Here is a 22,846-nt window from a genome sequence, read left to right on the forward strand (position 1 = left end):
CACCAATAGAACGGAGTCAGTAGTTCACGAGAATTAGGAACCTGTTCAAGTAAGCCAAAAGAATGAGCATCCAGAGATTTAATAAAGTATCAAATTTTTGCAGGCAAGTGGATCTAAGGGCCCCTAAAGAGCCGAGTAAACTGTCACAAACACAAGTGCGTCACTAGTATTTTTCTCTATTGATCAGATCATTCTGGCATTTGCAAGCTGTTCGTCAATTACAATAGATTACAGGCTTCAAGAGAACTTGTCCAAAACCAAAAAAATATAGACATACAAGAAATGGGGATATATATATATATATATATATATATATATATAATGAATGTTACACAACAACAACAAAATGTGTATCAAAATTTGGGAGTTTTTGCAATGTGCTGAGCATCCCCAGCTCCATGACAGCGTTTCATAAAGGAGTCTAAAGTTGCTTGCTTTTGAGGACTTTTGCTTGTTTGACTGGAAGACACTTCTAATGTATTTTCTTCGCCATCGAGCATCTGATAGCCGAAAAAAAAAAAAGCACCATCAGTAATTAAAAGAAGAATTGTGTGTGTTAAATGAAAGGCAACTATGCTTTACTGAAGCAGCAATTTGAAAGAAACTCTCTCAGATAAAACAGTCAGGATGGTAGAAAAAAGGGAGGGTGTAAAGTTATTATGTGTCTAATGAAAATATTAGATTTCTATTGAATACAAACCACAAATTTAAGTGCTAAGCCGAAAGGAATCAGAGTTATCTCTTACACGATTTCCACTACAGTAGGAAAAATATGAGAATCATGACTTTTGATTCATAAAAGTGGCAACAAGGCAGTAAAGATGTTTACTAGAATCCAATGTATGGAGTGTGCAACTGATCATTTTTTATAATATATTCTCACCCAATGTGTATTGACACCTGATGCAGAAGACTTGAAAATACTCTTCAATTTATAAATTAGGCAGGTCAGTACCAAATCAGGATGAACAGAAATTTTATCCAATCATAAGAAATATAAATCATTATCTATAAGGAGCATGTGAAATTTCCAGAAACACAACAAATGAAGAGATAGGGTTATGCAGAACCTGGCTCAAAGTTTCCAATTTGCTTCGAACAACATCCCTGAACAGGACTGGCATCAGCAAAAACCATGGGTAACCCAAGAATTGAGGTAATACTTACACTAATGGCACAGACATACCAGATTATGTCATCAACAGTGTCATTTGAGAGAAGGTAATATATATTGACCGATGAAACCTAGCAAAGCAAAGGAAAAAATGAATCTTATAATACGTCAATGGTCAACATGAAATATAGTTTGTCTTGGTTAAAGTCAATTACTGCAGCAAATTATGCCCCAAATAGTGCTAAGTGCAGTCAAGCCTAGTACCTTGTGAGAGCAAAACAGAACTACATTATGATATTTAAATTTTGATGAAGAGACAATGTTAGCATGCTCTACATAAGTGTTAACTGACATGAGATAGAACTATAATAAGTACACATGAGCTAAATTCATGGTGAATTACTAAAGGGTACTCAAGTCATGAATACTTAATTAGATGAAAAACTTGCACCACACAGTAAACTGATAGAATCTCAATGTAGCCACAAACTTAGTAAAGAGGGATTCTTCCTTAAATTGTTTGTTTGATTCAAATAATTCAGCATAGTAGACTTAGCAGACATTGACAATGACATTTATTTGTTAATATGAAGCTATAGTAAACAATGATTGAGCAACCATCAATTTCCACCTTAACAAAGAGAAAGCTATCTCAAGGCTCTATATATACAGATACTAGTGCTCAAGAAAGCAAATGCTAAATAATCAACCTACCTTTGGCTTTTGTTGAACTAGTTCTTTAACTACCGGATACATAAAATTAAGATTATATCAAATTAAAAATAGAATAGGTTATATTTCTATTGCAATTTGGATTTTTATTTTTTATTTCAGTGAATTTAAATAAGAGGATAATATAAATTATACATTAGGGAGAATCTAGAAACTATTACATAAATAATTAAATTTATCTATTTCAGATATTATATAATTAAATTATTACATTAGGGAGAATCTCAAAACTATTACATAAAAAAGCCACAGGGAATAACAGGAAAAGGAGAGGGCACAGCAGAGGTAAAGAAGACAAGGAGCAAAAAGAGACGACTAGGAGAGGAGGACAAAGAAGTGGAAAGAATTTAGGAGAAAAATGGCAATGAAGACTGATAAAGGAAAAAAAAGCAGAAAAAAATAAGAGCATAAAATAAGAGGAAGAAACAGAGAACAAAACTTTTAGTTTAGCAAAAAGAGAAGAAAACTAAAAGAGAGAAGAAAAAACAAAAGAATTGCGAGATTATTATTTTATATTTTATTATACATATTTTAAACTTATATTATTAATTAAGCCAGTAATTCGACTTTTTGACACACTGGACTTTTTGACCCACTGTTCTGATCAGTAATTTAGTGACACCAAGCTTGGCAATGACTGGGTAAGTTTTAATAAGTACGGATGATATTACTATAAAAAAGAAGCATTTGCATCCAAGCCAGGAAAGAGTATAATACATCTAGGTGCACTATAAATTGTATCAATACCACGAATCATTACCTGGCCAATCCGGTGAGCACGATCTTCTGCCTGAATTATATCACCAGGAGTCCAGGTCAACTCAGCAAAAAAGATTGTACTTGCTGCGGTCAGGTTCAATCCAACACCTCCGGCTTTGATTGAAAGCTACAAATGGGCATCACCAACAATAAACTACAGAAAGCATGGAACATGGGGTTTGTTTTCAATATAGCATAAAAACATTACAGTCTGAGCAGAGAGATGTAACAAATCCAATTCAAAAGCAGAAAGAAGCCTACAACTGCAGCCTTTATTTCAATCTTCTCCTGAAATTCATTTACTAAAGCTTGTCTCATCGATGATGGGGTACCGCCATCTATTCTTATACAGCCAACTTTCTTTTTCTGCAATAAATTGATCATTCGTGGGCGATTATGACGGTGAACTGTTGACTACTATTTATATGAACATAAAATCTACCTTAGAAAGATGGCAATGTTAAGTTACTTACAAGAAGAAACTGATGTATTGCATCAATCATGGGCTGATGGTGAGCAAATATCAAGAATTTGCAGTCTGCCTGAAAAGTGAGGATGAGAGCACACATGAAGCACCGTACGTGCTAAAAGTTTTATAAAGTCAAGAACTAAAACATAGCCATTCACAAAAGGGTAAAAGGAACATGATACAGATTAACCAAACGAGATAATTGAAAAAGATGTACGACAGTTGAAATAATTGAATTATGCAACTAATTGGTTCACAGGCCATCAACATGATGTCTGGCAATAGTTAAATCTAATGAAACCACATGACCAAGTAATTAGTTCTCGTTACCTCAATAACAGTGCTCAGGTAATCCAGAACTGCAGGAATTTTAGCTTCTGCTGAATCATTATAGATCTGCAGTTTAAATAAGAGGAAGCCAATTAAGAACCAAAATGGACAGTAATTGAAGATAAAAAGAAAACCAAGATTATTAGTTTCACAGAATCATGATCAAATCTTTTTTCTGTACACAGAAAGATGATGTAAAAAGAGAAATGCAGAACAAGTGATGCACAATACATGTACTATTGGCCAAAACTTAAACCTGACCAAGGTCTACCAGGAAACCATCTTTTCTGTTTCAGTACATGGATCAAATATAATCCTGATGACATAAACAGACTCCTTACTGGTTAAGATACTGCAGTATTTCTCTCATAACTGTGGAACATCCCTATTCTGAGAATTTCAAGGCAGAATAACCATGGATCTTCTAATGTTATTGTGCAGGAACAAAAGAATTTCTTGCTAGACACACAATTAAGCACACATATCTGGGATAACAAAAATAAACAGAAATAACCCAACATATGATCAAACTTTGAAAAGCAAAAGAGTTCAAGTGTAGAATGCCTGAGATATCGATGGCAAGAGCAAGCCACACTCCTAAAGATATAGAATTTTAAGTGGAAAAGATCTGAAGCAAGTGAAGAATCAGAACCTTAAGTATCATAAATTTGATGGTCAATTGGTAGGGAACACAATTTGAAATGCACAGGACACAACTCCAAAGATTAAATGCTTATATTGACACAAGAGGAATGAACGCTCCACATACAACATTATGAACTTTACTATTAGTAAATGAGAATATTCAAAGCTCAAATTTGTCCATTTCTAATGCATTTACCATGCCAAACCTAAGGTTTTTGATGTAACATTCATCCTCCCAAACTAGAATAAGGCACGAAGAAAGCACCCTACTAAAAATAAGGTCGTTGTTTTAGTAAACCTTAATAATGAGTCTCAAGGTCAATTCTCTTTAGTAAGTTGACAGTACACCTGAAATGTATAGAAAACTTGCTCTATAATAAATACTCTCAACAAAAGAGCCGAGCTAATCTTTGAAATTATTATTCATAGAGGTGGTGTCATGTCAACAACAGTGATTAATCTACAAATAATCAAGAAAAAACAATATTCAACCTCAAACTATCTAAATGTTGCTGCTTCTAGATCTCTATACATTTCAGACATTAATTATTTTCAAAAATGAAGCATTTGACTATTGTGTAGCTCATTATTTTTCCATATTAATGACTTCCATCATGTAAGCAGAATCCCATACCATTTTTGGAAAATGCAGTATATTTGATCCCACAGGTACACTAACATGGAATAAAGAGTTCAGATACCTTGTTAATAAGATTCTTTTGCATAAATTTTAAAGACTCCATCTTCTCAGGGGAATCACAAGCCTGAATGTTCATCTTCACTACCTCCAACTGAAAGACAAAAATGGAACAACTTAGGTCACATAAATATAAGAATAATATAGTAAACCACATGCCATATGTGGGGCCATAAACAAGCCATCATTCAGTTTTTATTTTTCAGATATGTTTTACCACAAAAAATAGAGATTGCAAGCTAAAACAAGTTTAAATACCTACACAAGAAATTCTGTGATACAATTAAGGTATCTTCCTCGTCTCTTTTTAATATGTCACAAAGAAAAAGAAAGTAAAAACTTCTTTGAGAACAACTATAAATATTACACAAACACCTCCATCCTCTAATAGGCGATTTTAACATTTTCAGGCAATAAGGTAACGAAAATCAAAATCAAGAATTTTAGTGATTATTGAGGTACATGAAAACAAAACACTATAGCTTCACACATGCAGACATTTCATGCCCAAATTCTATTATTAGTTTGTCAAAGAAAATGGAAACCATTTAAATTAAAATAATAACTCATAAAGCTATTCATTTTGACCTAAGAGCTATGTTTGTTGGGACCCACATGAAACTTGTTACAAACTCATATCCAATTTTCAGCTTATTTTCAGATCCCCCAATGAGCAATTTCTCCACGTTCCTAACATGCTCATTTGAAACTCCAACTTCACTTTTTAATGAATGAATAAAAATGCATATAAAGGATTTAAAATGCAGCTACACAAATTTAAAATATAATATATGCAAGGGAAGAAAAAGAACATACACAAACATACATGAAATGCACAAACAGAAAGAGTTGATGAGAAAGAATGAGCAAAATGAGCAAGTAACGTAATTCCATATTAGACACGAAATGTCAAGTAAAAAACAACGACCAGCAGTACCAAGTGATTAGAAAAGAAAAATCTTGTAATTTTGTATAAGATCTACAATGTGAAGTTGATAAATCTGTGTCACATTCATTACTTATTATGGTAATTTTCACTAAAACAATAAGAAGTAGGGGCAAATTAAATCTTAATTCCATCAGTATGACGTGTGACTTACATAACTGTCATAGACAATACAGTATTCTCACTCATCAAATCACATCATAATTTAATTTGTGGACTTCCATCTAAATCACATCATATACAACTACAATGGATCAGACTCACTTATAAGTTGCAAATGAATCTAAATACAGAAATGTTAGACAACAACAAGAAGCCATAATGTCCTACCTAAAGAAAATCAGTGTGATCATTAAACACATGCTAAAGTTCAAATACTAATATAGGACTAGAAATGACTATTTCGGGTATCAGAACATGAAAGATGAGCAGGTTGGTATCAGGATTACCTCACGAAACAGAATTCTAATTTGTTTCATATCTTTCTCTTTCAAATCTAGGAAGACCTGAAAATAGTGGCAACCAATTATGAAACCAAATTCCTATGAACGGAATGAAGAAGGAAATTTACAAAAGTTATGATTAGTACGAATAAAACTATATATTAAAAGATTAGTGAATAGCTAAAATATAAAAAATCCAACAGAATATCTCATGTTAAAAATATCTTGAGACAAATGTATAGGGTTATTAGAAAAGATAAAATAAGAAATGATATCATTTGTGAACAAATAGAGATGAACTCCAATGAAAAATAAAATTAAAGGAAAAACAATTAAAAGAACTTCCACAAACCATTAGGATAATATGATTCCAAGCAACATCGTTGTCCAAAACATCCTAGCATGATCTGCAGAGTATTATGGATTTGTAATGATCTTTTTTATTTTTGGACAAAAAGATGAGGAAGCCATATATCAGTTTTATACAATATTATAATTACCCTTTCAACATTTGACTTTTTTTTCTTTCTTTCATTCAGCAGCAAACCAAAATAACATATTGTTCAAGTAAAACGATGATACAATCCCTTTGTTTTCATAAGCCTTTTTCATGTACTAGATTATGTAACAGCTCAGAACCACAATTGAGGAACACTTGCTTCTCTTAATTAAAGAAGGAATTTAGTCAAAAAAGAGGTTAAACATAAATATGCCTTTTGAGGCCAATTTTTTGACTTTCATGAAGTCTGTTATCCACAAATACAAAATGTCAGTTATTTTCACACCAAGCCTTATCCTCTTTGGAAAAAGTTTGCATGTTTCACATTAAGGCATATAATTAAGAAGGCTCAGATGGCATATGACATGGCAGTGTATGAAAAGAAAACATTTCAACGATTTAGTGAGCCTGTTTAAAATCTGTCCTGATGATGCAGCAGTTTAACAGGTTGTGCAATTTTTTAACAGCCAAATGCAATCTAGTGCACCTTAATTTGAAACGAAAACCATAAGAGCACGAACAAAACAAAGAATGAAGCAACATTTTTGCAAATTAAGTTCCGTAGTGATTAGTTTGCTACTACCAATGATCTTACGAATCAATAATCTTGGTTTTATAATAGGATACCAATTCTATAAAAGGATTATAACAAACAGGTATATGTTAAGGGTGAAATTATAGCTTAAATAGCTAGATATTACTTGAGGATCTTATATTAGAATTCATTCTTGTGTTTTGTCATTTTCTAAATCATTCTTATGTGTCAGAAAAAATCATTATGACAATAAGTTCATTAGACATCAAAAGATGTTGATAATGGTGTACACTATAAGCAAGGTTTTCTATACCACTCAGTACAGGCAATATTTAACCAATGGAAGACCAAAAGCGAAGCAACCAAAATCGACCGGTACATGACCGGGATGACAGGTACCGCTTGGAATGGGCTTGGTACCATGTGGTGTAGGTCAATACCAGTCAGTAAGATTAGTTGGGGGTACGGTTGTCCAACCAATCATTACATCTTCTATGGGAGGTTATAAAAAGGCCCGTCACACACTCTCTCTCACTTTTTTTCTCTCTAATATCTCTCAAAGTTCACTTAATTCCCTCATATCTCCCTTCCAAACTAATTGAAGATCATTAGGAGAGGTTGATTTCCACAAGAAGGGGAGTAAAAATCAAGATCCGAACCATTACTTCTTCAAAACAAAGTAATTCCAAACCTACTCTCTTAAGTTTTTTAGAGTTTATACTTACTCTTGTGGGAGACCCCCCACATCCATCTTGTTTCCTCACCGAGGCAAAACAGTAAGAAAACATGGGTCATCGATGATTATGAGGCAATGACTGCTACCACATTATTGAATCAACGACACACTATATACCAGTGTCAACTCACATCATTCATTGGTAGCAGCTCTGCAATGAAATCAATCTTGGACACAGACCCGTACCAATCCTAGCCCATACCGGTATGGGTCTGAGTGGGTATATGTCGTTGTATAACATCTCATTTATCATAGGTGTAGCGAAGACTAAAATTTATTACTTTTACAGATAAATTTAAATTCTACATTGAAAATAGTTTCCAAAACTATGCCAAAAAAGGGCAGTATACTGGCTCATTTAATGAAACACTCATGTTTATTCTTCATAAACACACAAGCATAAGGTTATAAAAACAAACTTTAGGTTGGAATTCATATTTTCAGATTGTTTTCATCGTTTTTCAAGTGTTTAAGGTTTAAAAAACTTAGAAAGATCTTTTGAAACACTATTTGATTCATAATCAGATACAACGTATGGTCCACCAATTTATGATGTGACTCCAACCATCGTTATAACATTGTAGAATTTTTCTTTATGGAATCTCAGAAACGAACTTGATCCTTGGCAACACTGTAACTTCCAACAGCGCTAACGAAACAAAGAAGGATTCAGGCTGATTTGTGTAAAACTTATTAGATAATAGCTTGGCATGATATAATTGGTGTATTTGGCAGGGAGAAATTTACTTGTTGCCTACGCTTCACTGGCAGCTGTGAGAGGACATCTTTTTTTAATCTGCGAATCATGACGGTTGCTTTCATTAGACAGTGTAGCTCTTCGTGGTTGCTTGCACCTTGATACAATCCGAAGATACCCTATAAAGATAAATTTTAGAAGTTAGACCTCCCGATCAAATAGACAACTGCATTAGATGATATATAATTCGAAAAATAAAGTTAAGCTAATCTTACACCCTTGCAGTAACGATTCCCATACTCATGAACATTTCTGTAAACACCAGGATACAAGGCCTCAAGCTGGAAAAAAACAGAAATCAGACTAAAACATTGTTAATGCATCATACACTAGGGGAAAAAATCAAGAGGCAAAATCCATTAGTTGGGTAAAGCTGCACCTGCTTGAACAACTCGATAGGTCTGGATAAAGCAGGAGTTCCACTCAGAAGAATTGCGTATTGAGCTTTCTGAAATATTAAATTAGTAATGCTTATGAAATAATAGTGCAACTTCCCATTTGTAACCAAGAAGCAGGTATGGTTTGATGACCGTAGAAAAAGAGCAGTTAAAAGCAGTTTTACTTAACAATGTGCAATACCTAAAGAAATATTTCCTGATTTAACAATTTGTACGCAGCAAAGCTAGAAGGTCGATACAAGGTTCGTCATTCCGTGACATACCGCCTGGTATAGGCAATATGTACCAGTCCGATAGGGGACCGATATAGGTGGTACATAATAGTTTGTCTATATACCCAACCATACCATGTGTCGGTATGTCAGTACGTACCATACCAATGGTCGATCGATATACTGATATGGACCGATAAGACGAACCATGGGTCAATAAAATTTTGACTGACTAGTGTTAGTACTTGTAAAAGGAATCTCACAATGTTCAATGTGCCAAAAAAAATGTTTAACAACTACATAAGGAGAAATCAAAAAAGAAGAAACAACAATAGATAAAATAGCCAACCACTTTTTTGTATTTACTCTATCACAATAAAATTTGATGTCATTAATAAGATAAAAATATTACGAGAAAATGAATACATCAGAGCCATTCCCAGAGATGGATTTGGCAGTTTTGAAGGTCAATCAAATATATCAATGGTGTACATGAAGCCAGTTAGCATGGATGGGAAGTGACTCAATTGTTGAAGAAATTTTCAGTTGATAAATCTAACTATAACTGCAAACCTTGGTAGTGGTAGGAACTAAAGAAGAACTTTAAAGGAAAAATAAAGGCAAGGTTCCATATGAATGGCATTTGCACATGATTAACCAATCTTAAGTTACAGGGGAAGCCCGCTAGAGAACATGTCAACATGTGAACTTCAGCACAGAACTGGATTTAGATTTCTCAGATAAGACGTTAAGGTTCATGGCGACATTAGGAAGTACAAAACATCAGAAGCAAGGTATATAGTTTCGAATGATACCGCCCAGTATGGGTGATACGTACCGGTCCGATAGCATACTGGTACGCGGACCGACTGCTACCAGGTCGAACGCTTAAAAGCGCCCCGTATCAAACGATACGGGGTTATATCGGGCGGTAACATTCGAAATTTCGACCGTTACCGCCCGACACAACTCGGTAACGATCGATTTCGACTGTTAACGCTCGATAACAGTGCTCCAACGATCAAATTGGCCATTGGAACCCTTTCTCATAGGTTTTTAAACCCTTCTTTTCCCCTATTTCACTCCATTTCATTCTCATACTCTCTTAAACTATCTCAAGCTCTTCTTTTCTCACATTTGTGATCTCCAAAACTCGGACGGCAATGCCTCGACGGATGATGGTGGCGATGTCGGGCAACCGTTGGTCTCGTCTACACAACTTGAGGGTGGTGCATGGACCGAGGAACAATATTTTACATATGCCATCCAAGATTCAGATCATGAAACTCGACAAAGTACTGGTTAAGTTTATACATGGAAGGGGAAGGGGAAGGCAGTGGATGAATTTAAGCAGATGCGACAGAGCCTACATGATGTAGACACAGAAAGAAGCTCATCGTATTCACAGCCGTCGTAGTATAAAGAATCATACGAGCAACAGCAGTACGATGATAGTTGGTCATCCTTCTCTAAGCAATAGTATGAAACAGAGCAGCATATCAGTAGCGAAAGTAGAAGCTCTGACATTCACCAATATATGCCTCAGGAGCTGCCTCGGACAAATGTGATTCATGACGATCAACCTACGATCATCATCACATTGATGAATCAATGACATACGATGTATCAATACACAATGTCGTGGGATCAATTTCATGATTGGATCCAACAAACATATCATATTGATATGCAGATGTATAGAATCGAGGACCCCGATCCACCACCCATGGAGGCCCATCGTTCGTTTTGGTGGTAGAATCAGCAATCATGTATATCTACATATGTGATTATTTAATTCATTTGAATTTTAGAGTTTATATTGTAACAAAATAGTCTAACAATTCAAATGATTTTTCTATAGATATTTAAATATTTACATAAGGACAATCCATAACGAACTGAAATACGAACCTTGCACAAGACTATTCCTCAAAGCCCAAAAAAGATATGTAAAACTATTCTTACTAAATTTAAATTGATTTTGCTAAACTTATACTATTACTATATTTATTTCTAACTTAAAAATCATATGCTATCTCTTTTTTTTATTTTCGGAGGATTTTAAACCTAAATTTGGTGTACCTCTTAGTACTCCCTGGCATACCGCTCGGTAAACGGTACAGTACCGTATCGAGCTAAGCTCGAAACACCGGTACGATACGATATTTCAATCCTTGAATTCAGAAGGAGCCTTAGAAGAGTTATATTCTGTGTAATGGTCCAGTTCACCTTATAATATCAAATGGATGCTCCAATAGCAAAAAGAACACCACACGTTGGAAGTTGTTGATAGCTGTTGAAACTGATGAAAAAAATCGTTGCATGTCTACCTCCCCTTTCTTTCCTCCTCTTCAACAGCTATTTGCCTCCTGGTTGCCGCGACCACCTCAACATCCACCTCCTTCCATTACTAATGTTGTGTCCTCATGCCACTGCTAACACCTCCTTCAGCACACATCATTATCTCCTCCTCATCCTCCAATTATCCTTCTCAGGCCACTGCTGATGCCTCCTCCAGTACATGTCACCATCTCTTCTTCATCCTCATCCTCCTATGCTTTTACTTCCTCCTTTGATAGACATCATAACCTCCTATTCATCTTCATTCTCTCCTCCTCCGCCTTGGGGTCTCCTTCTCCCCCTCCATTCCTCTATCTTTCTCTCTAGTCCAGTCAGTAGTGACTCATACCGAGTGTCCTTCTCTCTAATCTAGTCAGTAGTGACTCATACGAAGTGTCAATATTGCAATCCATATTGGTACTACTTATCGGTACACACGTCAACCAGTGCCGACATTGAACCAAGATTTTAAATGAATCACAATCAATATGAACCTCATAATAACCATAAAACATGCTCAATTTAATATTACATGTCATGTTATTTATTCAGGACTTGGGTAACCATAAACTTCATGGCGATTATACTATAAAATACAGGAATTTTTAATTTTGACAAGTTTCCCAATTAGCTTGAAAATTTACAAAATGACCTGTTCCATTTTCTATAGATCTCTGTAAAAGAGAGAAATAAAATCGAACATTTGTTATCACATCGTATGTTTAACTACTCCATTTCAGATAGGTCCACTTGTGTCCAGGAAGGAGCTCTAAATATCTTGTTTTCCCATTTCTTAAGTTTTATCACTGATCTCAAGTCAAATGAGTAAACTTGGGTGACAAAGTCTGAGCAGGAACACCATGAATGCAAAACAATTTTAGATAAGTTTCAGACTCCATTTAGGTTATCATGTACTGGAAGGAAGCTGAAATTTTTCTTGCATTACCATTTCTTAAAGCTTTGACACTAATCTAATAATAAACATCAGTTACTGGGTGACAAGTTTGATTAAGCAGGAACACCATGAACTTTCCTAATTTAGTTTTAAGTCTGAGAAAGCACAAAGTATTTTCTTAAATTATTTGATAAAATTGATCTAAATGCATATTGGGCCATTTGGTATTCCATTAACATTGATAATATGTCAAAGGTGACAATAAATTAGTTTGACTAAAGAAGTATAAAATAATGTTATTTGATACTTCCATACTTCCATGTGACGGAGCATAAATTGTGTCTGATATACATCCACGAGTTGGAAATATTGATGATAGAATTTAAATGCCAATTTGGAGTAAAATGCGCCCATACAAAGTATAATATATAGACATCAAAAAGGAACTCTGGTAATAAAGTGTTATATAAATTATAAACTATGCTATGTTATTTTGCATCCTTAGTTCCTTACAATAGTAAATACTTCAATGCATAACAACACGTGTATATACGAAATATGCATGAATAGCATGAAAACCATGTTATCTTCATTTTGTTGGTAATATGATCAATACCGCTATAGGAGAGCTTCCTTATCATAGAGACCAATTTTTTACGTCAAGCATCATAAGTTCTATCACATTTCATCAGCAATGGAAATAACAAATAATGATTTTAAGATAAAAAAATAGTTCACACTCATACTAAAGGCTGTTATTCTATGTAAGACCTGAAGAACTGGAAGACAAGCATTTGTTCGCTTAGCCTGAGCATTCTTCATAAAATGTGATTCATCTGCAATGACAATCTGAGCAGGTACAATCATAACTAAAACCATAGTAGACATTCCAAGCATTCTATGAAAAAATAGAAGATACAAGGTCACTAGCTGAATATATCCGCTACAATTGAAAACCAGAATAGTGCATGAATTTCTCATATTCAAAAAAGAAGAGGAAGAAGATCACAATTACAGCAAACAAAATGAATGTCAAATTTAATTTTTTAGCCATCTGGTTTACAATGGTGCAAAAATCTTAAAAGCAAAAGAAAAAAAAAATCTGCAAGAAAATCTTAGGTAAAAGTTTCAAACCAACATGCTCGGCGACAGTTTACTTGCATTAACAAAACCATATAAAGTGTTCATGTTGTCATCTCGATTAACAGTATTGTTTTAATCTTGGAAACGCCAATACTCTTAATGAGCTTCCTTTTTCTTTCCTTTCAGAGGCATAACTAGTGGCTTTCAAACTCAAAACCATCCAACTTTGTGGGTTATCAAGATTTAATAAAAAAAGAAAACAAACTATGAGATGTCAGGTGAAAAAAAGAAAGTAACATGATGACTTCACCAATTTGTGGCACAAGAGAGACACAAATAAACTCTCTAAACCTGAAAAAGTTGACTGAGTTCTCCATAGATATTTTCTTTCAGACGCATAACCAGTAAATTGCAACTGATCCAACTACAGATGGAGCTCTGTTAAATTACAAACAGAAATTTTCTTTCTATGATTAAAAATGTTTGTGGCATATTTAAAACCCTAGAAACAAAATAATTCCTATTATTTCAAACATAAAATTCCCCATGTTTCAAAAACTGAATGTGTTCAGCATAGAAGCAAGTGAAAATTATTTAAATAAGGACTACAACCTTTCAAACATCCTTTCTTATCATTTGTTAAGTCTAAAATAAAGAAAATGCTTTGTTAATTCAATTTGAATCAGGGTACTTGGACCGCCGAAGTAAGGGGATCTCTCGGGGCAGCCTATTTTATCGATAAAACGAATGATAATACAAATAAAGAAAATAAGAGATTGAAATGAGACATTGACATTAAGAAAAAAATGTTTCAATTACCTTAAACTCAGAAGCCAGAAGTATATCGTGTATCTTAGGAACTACATCATAAGAAACTATGTTGAAAACACCATCTAAATGGATATTTGACTTCAAATTTGAGAACACTATCTTGAATCCAGCCTTGTTAGAGCCTCCATGTTGAGACAGAACTACCTTCAAAGACAATCAAACACGATCAATAGGTATTCAACAACAAGTACAACTAATGTTCACACATGTTAGGATAGTTAATATTGTTTGATCCAAGGTCTTCAATTTCGAATAATACCGCCCAGTACAAGCGGTATGTACCGGTCCGTCAACAGACCGGTACACGGATCACCCATTAACGAGCGGTATATATATATATATATATATATATAAGGCGACGTCGCGAGATTTCACCTTTTATAAAAATATTTATATATAAAAAAATCTTTTATATATAAATATATATATATATAAGATTTTTTTTACTATTATATATATATACATATATAGGTGATGTCGCCCCGCTTGGGGAGAAGAGAGAGGCGAAGTTGCTTCGACGACGTCGCCGAATTATTATTATTATTATTATTATTATTATTATTATTATTATTATTATTATTATTATTTTTATTTTTATTATTATTATTATTATTATTATTATTATTATTATTATTATTATATATATATATATAAACACCTATACCGAATAATATACCGCTCAGTATACAATATCGTACAATACCGAACGAATGTCGAAACTCCGATACGGTACGATATTTCAATCCTTGGTTTGATCAGTGTCCTTAGTTCTAGCACGAACTCAGATTTTCCACTTCAATATGCATTATAAACCTACCAGTCCCAAACAAAGAAAATTTAGAAAGTGTTAAATTGAATTAAATAAAATCCAAAGTTCAAATATAAACAAAAATAAGACCATCTTTACATGTCCAGCATCAAGAAGCCACCAAAGATATAAAAGAACCGTTTTGCAATAGCAGCATATAAACAAACTGGGTTTTTATGAACACTACAGTCTCTACACATTACTAGCTAAAGATTTTAACTAAATTAAGAACTTCAATTTAGGTATGATATCCATTTGAAAATTCAAATTCCACCAGATTAATACAATTATCATATGTTGCTACCACCATCAAAAAGGTGAAAAGTTCACAAGGTTCCCACCAATGCTGCTCTAGAAAAGGTTAATGTATAGCCCTAACCCTAGAAGTACAAACGGTGATATGTGAGTTTTATTCACTTTCTAAGCATTTATTATTTTAATAGAAAATTCATTAAATTGTCTGAGCTGACAAATGGAGACTGGAAACTAAAATAAGTTTACAAATTGTGCCACAATTTCCTTAACTCCTCTCTTTTTTGGTAATAAATCAAAATTAAGTCAAATAATTTCTATTAATACAATATTGAGCACAACTTTCTTGGGAATAAAACAATCAGAAAATGAAGAAACTGCAAAAATATTTCCTTGTGTGTTTACCATGTTCATTTTTAAACTTTAAGAAGAAAAGAATATACTTGACTAAGACATAACATTCAATTGAGGAGAAAATTCAAATACAAATGAAGTAAATTTCGAGTTAAAACAAAAAAAAAAGACTTCTAATTTAAGATCAAAGGCAAAAGCTTTTATTACATACCAGAATATCTGCAGAAGATATATTAAGCCATTGCTGAATCATCTGCAAAACAAATTTAATGATTACCGAGGGGCACAGAGTATGTTAAGAGACAGTGATTCGATATGAATAATCAAAGAGAAGTAGGGTCTAATATTCACAGAAGCCCATTGTAAACGCAAGGAAGACGGGGTGATAACAAGAACAGGCCATGCATCCGGAATGCAAGCAGCAACAGCAATTGCCTGTAGAACAAAGCAACCAGTTCTCGTAAACAACAAGTTGAATATCCAGTTGGTACACAATGAAATTTATCATCTCGAAAATAAAACATGTTAATGTCACAATACCAATGCTACAATAACGAATATTACTTGCTAGTGTGAGCTTTATGTCAATCAATTTCAACCTAATCTGCAATAGAGAAGAAAATGAACCCTAGATAAACATAAGTTACCATAAAGGAGTTGGAGAATGCTGAATCAGAAAGTATTCTCATCATTAGAGACTGTAAGTCATTGGAGAATGCTGAATGAGAAAGTACTCACATGAGAGACTCCAAATCTACATTTTAGGTTGCTGTAATTTTATATATTAAGATGCATAATCTACAATTTGAACAATCTTCTTTATAGGTCTCCGAAAGTTCAACTTTAGCATGATATGAGTGTCTTGTTCTAGTGCCTCCCAGTCCTATGCACTCTTGCTCATCCAGCTTGCTTGCTTGCTTACTTGCTGAACGGTTTATATCATGGTATGCAATTTCAAATAGTACCGTCCGATACGGGTGGTACATATCGGTCCGACGGCATACCAGTACGCGGACCGTCCGCTACCAGACGGAACGTGCTACAGTGCTATACTGTAGCAGTGCTACAGTACTACAGTAAGAGGAAGAAATATTTAAAACCACTCGGTATGCCCTGGTGTACCGAGCAGTACACGGTACCGTACCATACCGAGCTTACCTCGAAACACCGGTACGGTACAGTATTGCATACCTTGGTTTATATAATGTCATACATCATTACCGTGACAGACACTTTCAAGTTTTAACTTCTAAGCCAAGCCATAGCTCATAAGATCTTGCAAATTTACCCAATCCTAACTAGGATTGCTCATTTGGCTTGCTCATGCTTTTTGTCATCGTATGAATTGTTTTTTTCACAAACCCTACTTAATTTCAGAATTTTTTTAAAACATAACGATGGTATGATAACCTTAAAGTTTAAATAGCAAACAGCAAGGTTTACAAATAGCCTATGAGAATGCTAAAAGAATAATTATGAAAATAAAAACTGAATAGACAACACCAAATGATGGGAAACTAAATGCAAAACCAATCCTATAAATAAACATATATAAGATGATCCAACTTGAATAATATAAGCAATGAAGAACTTAAAAGCTCAATACAAGATCTGGGCCCAAAATCCAATGCCTGTAATGTCTTTCCAAGACCCATTTCATCAGCTAAAAGAGCACGTCCACCATGCTGCAGCATGAATCTAACATAGAAAAATAAATTGCAGTTTAGATTACACTGAAAAATTCTGAAAGCAAATTAAAAAGAAATCTCCATTTTAATGAATGAAGTACTCAGATATTCCACTAAAACAATTCCAAGCAGAATTTACTGTAGAATTTATCAAAAGTAAATCCTATGGATGAAAGAGAACACCAACAACTTCTACTACATTTGAAACTTCGTACCTAATTCCTTCTCGTTGGAAAGGTAGAAGTTTTGATTCAACATGGCTTGGCATCCTGTCATATAGATCTTCTTAAAAGACAAGTTAGTATTGAGACAGAAAATGTTATATGAGAGCAACATAACAAGAAATGAAGAGTGACGGCTATATTCAACAATTTCAGTACCTATAGGTGAAGGACTTTAAAAGCTATTTTTTAAAAAATAATTATTAGACTAATATATAATAATAATGAATTTTGAAGATTATGCATCATGTCCACAGAAATAAAATGATGCCATGATACACACTTTAAAAAGGCTCTCTGATGACAAGAAATGGGTCAAAAAACAAACACCAAAATATTAATGTAATTAAAAAAAGAAGGATCCAACAGAGCGAAGGACCAATTCTAATTTGTAACTTGAAGATTGAAGTTTCAGTTTCAGTTTATCTTCTATGCAAGCTTGAGAAATGTCATTTTCATTAAGAGACAAACATGCTAGACAAATCAAAAATAACTTAAAAATATGATTACATCATTGCATTTCTCATTCAAAGCTTAAATTTTGCTTCAAATGCAAGAATAGTACAGACATAACCCACACCTCTTGTGCACATGTAATCCATATTCTTAATGGAATTCTTCTTTACATGTACCTCGTAGATCTGGAACAGCAGATGCAGCAGCAAGGGCACGTCGGACTAATGGATCAAGCTTTTGAACCTGGAAGACATGTGCTTAAATGAGTTAATTATTGCTTATTTGAAAAAAAAACTAATGTTAATTATGAATTCCTATCTGTGTGATATGTCACTGATTCAAAAGGTGAAAGACCACAAGATGGACAATAATTGAAACAATTTATCCTGTTTGATATTATTTCATTGATTAAATGTATTACAGGACAATATCATAAGCAAAGAGCTACAACATGAGGAGCTAACCTCAACATCCACACCAGCCACCGCGTTAAGAACTTCCTCAGCCACATCCAAGGATGATGGAGGGAACATCCATAGTCTAATGTTTACCATTTGAAGGAACATAAAATGTAAAGACAATTAGTAATCCCACCTAACTTAATGAACCCAATCAAACTCCATGAAAGTCTCATGAATGTGTCGATACCTTTCCCTTCCATGCCAGCTAGCCTTTGGGATCTTATGAAATGCATCTACAAGTAACTAGAATGAACCCATAACAATAACAAATAGTTCTAACGAATTGTCTTTTGAATATATATCAAAGACTTCAGGTGATATGCCAATACAATACCGGATGATAATTGAACTTTGCCGCGATAACACCACTGGCATGAAGACAAAGTCTGACACAGAGCTTGGACTGAGCAAAAGTGGTGTCTTTCCCTGGAAAGACAAACCACAGTAAATCAGAATCATGAGACTTAACTGAAGAGAAAGAGCAAAGAAGTATCTAAAAGCTCAAGATAAAACTCTTCAGATAGTGGTCAAACAGATTCACATACCAGTTTCTCTGGATGCATCCGTTGAAGATAGACCTAGCACAGGAAAGGTTTCAACCTAGATAAGAGGAATTAGGCAAATAAGCAACTCACAAATTAGTTATGGAACTTGGCATTGATGATGGTATATCAGGAGATGAAACATTTTCCAACTTGATGCCTATCTTGTAAGCTCTCCAAAATTAAAAAATACAGAAGAAATAAATCAGTTTAAAAACAATGGATAAATGGCATTCCATGCCATCAATGCAATATCTGTCTTTTGTGACATAGAAAAATGAATTCAAAAAAATTAAGGCAAGATAAAAAGCAGCCGTAACAGAGTTACAGACAACAATAAAGAGAGATAATATATTATCTTTTCGCCAAATATATTGTAAATTGCAGAAATTGAGAATAGTTTCTGTGCTTTGAATTTATAAAGTGTCATACAAATTTGGAGTTCCTTCATCTTTAACCTTTCCCGGACTCTTCATTTCTTAAGAAATTGGACTTTCATGCCATACTTCATGAAACAAAACAGAATACCTGTCTGCATTGGCTACATGTTGCCTTTATATTCTAATTTAGTTACTTGTCTTCAACAGCTAAGGCTCTTCAAATTAGCCAACAATCAGAAGTGATCATTCCGTGACTAACTTTTGGAAATTTTAAAAAAAATTGATGTCAAATAAGGGCAAGCAACATCTCCCATCATGATTAACCACCATAGTTTTAAATTGATATACTTCAAAATAAAACAGGTGCAGGGGCTATGAAGCATCAAATTATGTTTAAAAGGTCTCTGTGTTTCATCAAGCACAAAACACATTATTGCTTAGCAGGGAGGGAAAAATCAAATAATATACATTTACACTAACTTCTCTTTTTTCCAAATTAACATCTATAGAAATAAAAAAAGTTTTGAACTATACTTCTGCAAGATCTGTCAAAGATAAGAAGCTACCCTATTTCTCCAAATGCAAGATTGGTTCAGAAAACTTGCAATCATGATTCTTCTATGTCAAGGCATTATCCTAGATATTAGGTATCACAATTTTTATAAAGCTTCTAGTGGATATTTAAAAATGGGAGAGCAGTGTTTATGCAAGATTCTATAATGAGATGCTATATCTATTAATATGTGGGAGAATGTGGTATAGGATAAAAATAATCATGATACTAAATATTTTGGGTCATTAACCAAAATATTAGGTGTTGTGATTTCTCTAGTGTCACTGAATTTTGGTGACTACCAAGGAATGCAATCTCGCTTGGACTAAAGCTTCTAGTGGATATTTAAAAATGGGAGAGTAGTGTTTATGCAAGATTCTATAATGAGATGCTATATCTATTAATATGTGGGAGAATGTGGTATAGGATAAATGTAATCATGATACTAAATATTTTGGGTCATTAACCAAAATATTAGGTGTTGTGATTTCTCTAGTGTCACTGAATTTTGGTGACTACCAAGGAATGCAATCTTGCTTGGACTACCAAAATATTAGGTGTTGTGATTTCTCTAGTGTCACTGAATTTTGGTGACTACCAAGGAGTGCAATCTCGCTCGGACTACCCCATTTCCGATGCTGACTATCACTGAATATTAGGTCTTCTGGTACCATGGTACATGCCAACACACCATGTGTCAGTACGTCGGCATGGACCAAACTTCTATTGGTCCAACTATAGACTGGCATGGGTCCAGTAACCAAAACTACAAACCATGGGGACTACAAAGTGGGTATTGTATATCTCCTGCAGAGATCTTAGTACTATGACTTCAACAAATAGGAAATCCATCGTGAAAACTTTGTGAAGATAAAGAATATACAAATATAAAGAAATTTTATATGTGGTATAAAATGATAGACAAGAGAATGCCATTAAGCAAAACTGTTGAAGGACCCATTTGCTAGCTGCAAAAGGAAGTAACTAAGTCCTATCCCTATGAAAGCATCCAAACATAAAAAATGAAGATATCCTCGGATTCTGTGATCCATCTTTGAACTGATATTTATCATGTGGCCAGCACAGCAACATTCTCTAAAGACAAAAAAGAAATCAACCAACCTCAAACTGTTACCTTCATATTTCTAATTCTTCTCTACCAGTGAAAATAACCCTTAGTGTTATAATTGCACGGATGACCTTTACTTTGCACTTGGTTGAATTTATACTTCACACACAAAAGAACAAGATGTCCTATAGTTCTCGTATCAATACTCAATAAAAAACTTCCCAAAATTTCATTAATCAAGTCAGATGTGAAGCTGATAAGAACAGAGCATCCCCATCAAGTGTCGTGAGGGAAAAACAGGTATATCATTAGTAGCAAGAAAATACGTGCATTTCCTGTTCCAAGGTGCATATTTCAGTCATCAATGCAATTGTTGATAGAATCTTCATCACGTGAACCTTTTAGCCCTTCCTTCTCTATTATTCTGCTGACCTTTCATAACAAGTTAAAGCACAAGTCAACAAATTTGTGGATGAAGTAACCTATGTAGCACCAAGTTCGCAGACCACTTGATTCTTGATATGAATATGTAAGCTATTCAACCGACAATTTAGCTTCTTTGTCAACCAAGCAGGTCAAGCAGAACACTAAGAAACTAAAATTTTCATCAACTAGGAAAAGGAAAAGAAAATAAAAGACTAACAGATCATGCAATTGGTGTCAGAATATTCATTGGATGAACCTTCCCTTCCTCCTTCATTTAGCATTCTGCTGAACTTTCAGATCAAGATAGAGCAAAAATCAAAAAAGAAATTGTAGATGAAGTAATCTATACAGAAACGAGTTTGCAACCATAAGGGCAGGCACGCAGACCATTTGATTCTTGATATGTACATGTGGCGATCCAACCGATAATATAACATTTATGTATCCTTGTCGACAAAGAAACCATTCAGGTCAAGCAGAACATCAAAGAAACTCGAATGCTAGGAGAAAGAGAGCAAAATAATAGCAAATCATGCAATCGCAAGAACCTCCTATCCCTGCCTCATTCATCATTCTGCTGACCTTTCAGATTGAGTTAGAGCAGAAAGTAACCAATACAGCACCGAGTGCATAACACTGGGGGAAGCCAAACTTATATTTTTGCTTCTTTGTCGGCCAAGACACCAAAGAGGCTATTGAGAACATTGCATAATCGTGAAACTTCCCTCGACGAGTAAAGGAAAACGCAAGAAAGAGAATAAATAATCAAATCATTACCTTTTGGTATCGTGATTCCGAGGAGTTTCTCGAGAAAGGCTGCTCGGGGGACACGGAAGGTGGGTTCATGCGGCTGGAGGCTTTGGACGGCAGGGGAGAAGAAGAAGAAGAGGAGGAGGGGGCGACGCTGACGGATGCGGAGGAGGAGGAGGCTTTCCTCTCGGAGATCTTCTTGATGGCGTCTTCCTCCAAGAAGTTGAGCTCCTCGGCGCTGAGGCCCCAATCGTCCAACTCCTCCATCTCGCCGCCGCTCCACGAAAACCCTCTCGCCGTGGCTATTGGGAGCGAAATATGGGAAAGTTTGAAGCATTAGACATAAATCAGGAAACGACGGGGGGTTATTTGCAAAATCCGAATCGAATGTGTTTCATGTTTTGCAAAAGTACCCTTCACATATGCTTATTTGCACATTAAAAGATGCGTTGCCTGATTTTTGTT

General features: G+C 34.5%; 1 protein-coding gene across 3 annotated transcripts; it reads right to left on the reverse strand.

Annotated features, from left to right (window-relative positions):
* Nucleotides 1–156: 156 nt before the first annotated feature.
* LOC103975023 (uncharacterized) lies at nucleotides 157–22,702 on the reverse strand. Of its 3 annotated transcripts, none has more exons than XM_065140393.1 (24): nucleotides 22,409–22,701; nucleotides 19,207–19,261; nucleotides 18,996–19,087; nucleotides 18,849–18,904; nucleotides 18,665–18,740; nucleotides 18,377–18,443; nucleotides 17,739–17,808; nucleotides 17,467–17,533; nucleotides 16,187–16,270; nucleotides 16,047–16,088; nucleotides 14,410–14,565; nucleotides 13,279–13,356; nucleotides 9,042–9,110; nucleotides 8,878–8,943; nucleotides 8,653–8,781; nucleotides 6,142–6,198; nucleotides 4,751–4,840; nucleotides 3,405–3,470; nucleotides 3,079–3,147; nucleotides 2,867–2,971; nucleotides 2,607–2,732; nucleotides 1,187–1,245; nucleotides 1,071–1,107; nucleotides 157–500 (listed from the first exon to the last, which is right to left on the reverse strand). In XM_065140393.1, the coding sequence occupies exons 1-24, from the start codon at nucleotides 22,646–22,648 to the stop codon at nucleotides 354–356; spliced, it is 2,103 nt and encodes a 700-aa protein (XP_064996465.1). In that variant the 5' UTR covers nucleotides 22,649–22,701; the 3' UTR covers nucleotides 157–353. The 3 variants fall into 3 exon arrangements, with proteins under 3 accessions (XP_064996465.1, XP_064996466.1, XP_064996467.1); XM_065140394.1 differs by having other exon boundaries at nucleotides 17,739–17,805; nucleotides 22,409–22,700; XM_065140395.1 differs by lacking the exons at nucleotides 157–500; nucleotides 1,071–1,107; nucleotides 1,187–1,245 and having other exon boundaries at nucleotides 2,621–2,759; nucleotides 22,409–22,702.
* Nucleotides 22,703–22,846: the final 144 nt, after the last annotated feature.

This window comes from Musa acuminata, chromosome BXJ3-2 (genome assembly GCF_036884655.1).
Source record: "Musa acuminata AAA Group cultivar baxijiao chromosome BXJ3-2, Cavendish_Baxijiao_AAA, whole genome shotgun sequence".
Classification (NCBI taxonomy): domain Eukaryota; kingdom Viridiplantae; phylum Streptophyta; class Magnoliopsida; order Zingiberales; family Musaceae; genus Musa; species Musa acuminata.

What these genes read in the sequence shown, in the direction of transcription:
- LOC103975023 (XM_065140393.1), bottom strand. Translation starts at nt 22,648, where the DNA reads ATGGAGGAGTTGGACGATTGGGGCCTCAGCGCCGAGGAGCTCAACTTC. An exon ending in TTCCAACGAGAAGGAATTAG is followed by an intron (nt 17,534 to 17,738) that starts GTACGAAGTTTC and finishes TTTCTATGTTAG; the next exon opens with ATTCATGCTGCAGCATGGTG. An exon ending in TTAGAATTCTGTTTCGTGAG is followed by an intron (nt 4,841 to 6,141) that starts GTAATCCTGATA and finishes TTTGTCTTTCAG; the next exon opens with TTGGAGGTAGTGAAGATGAA.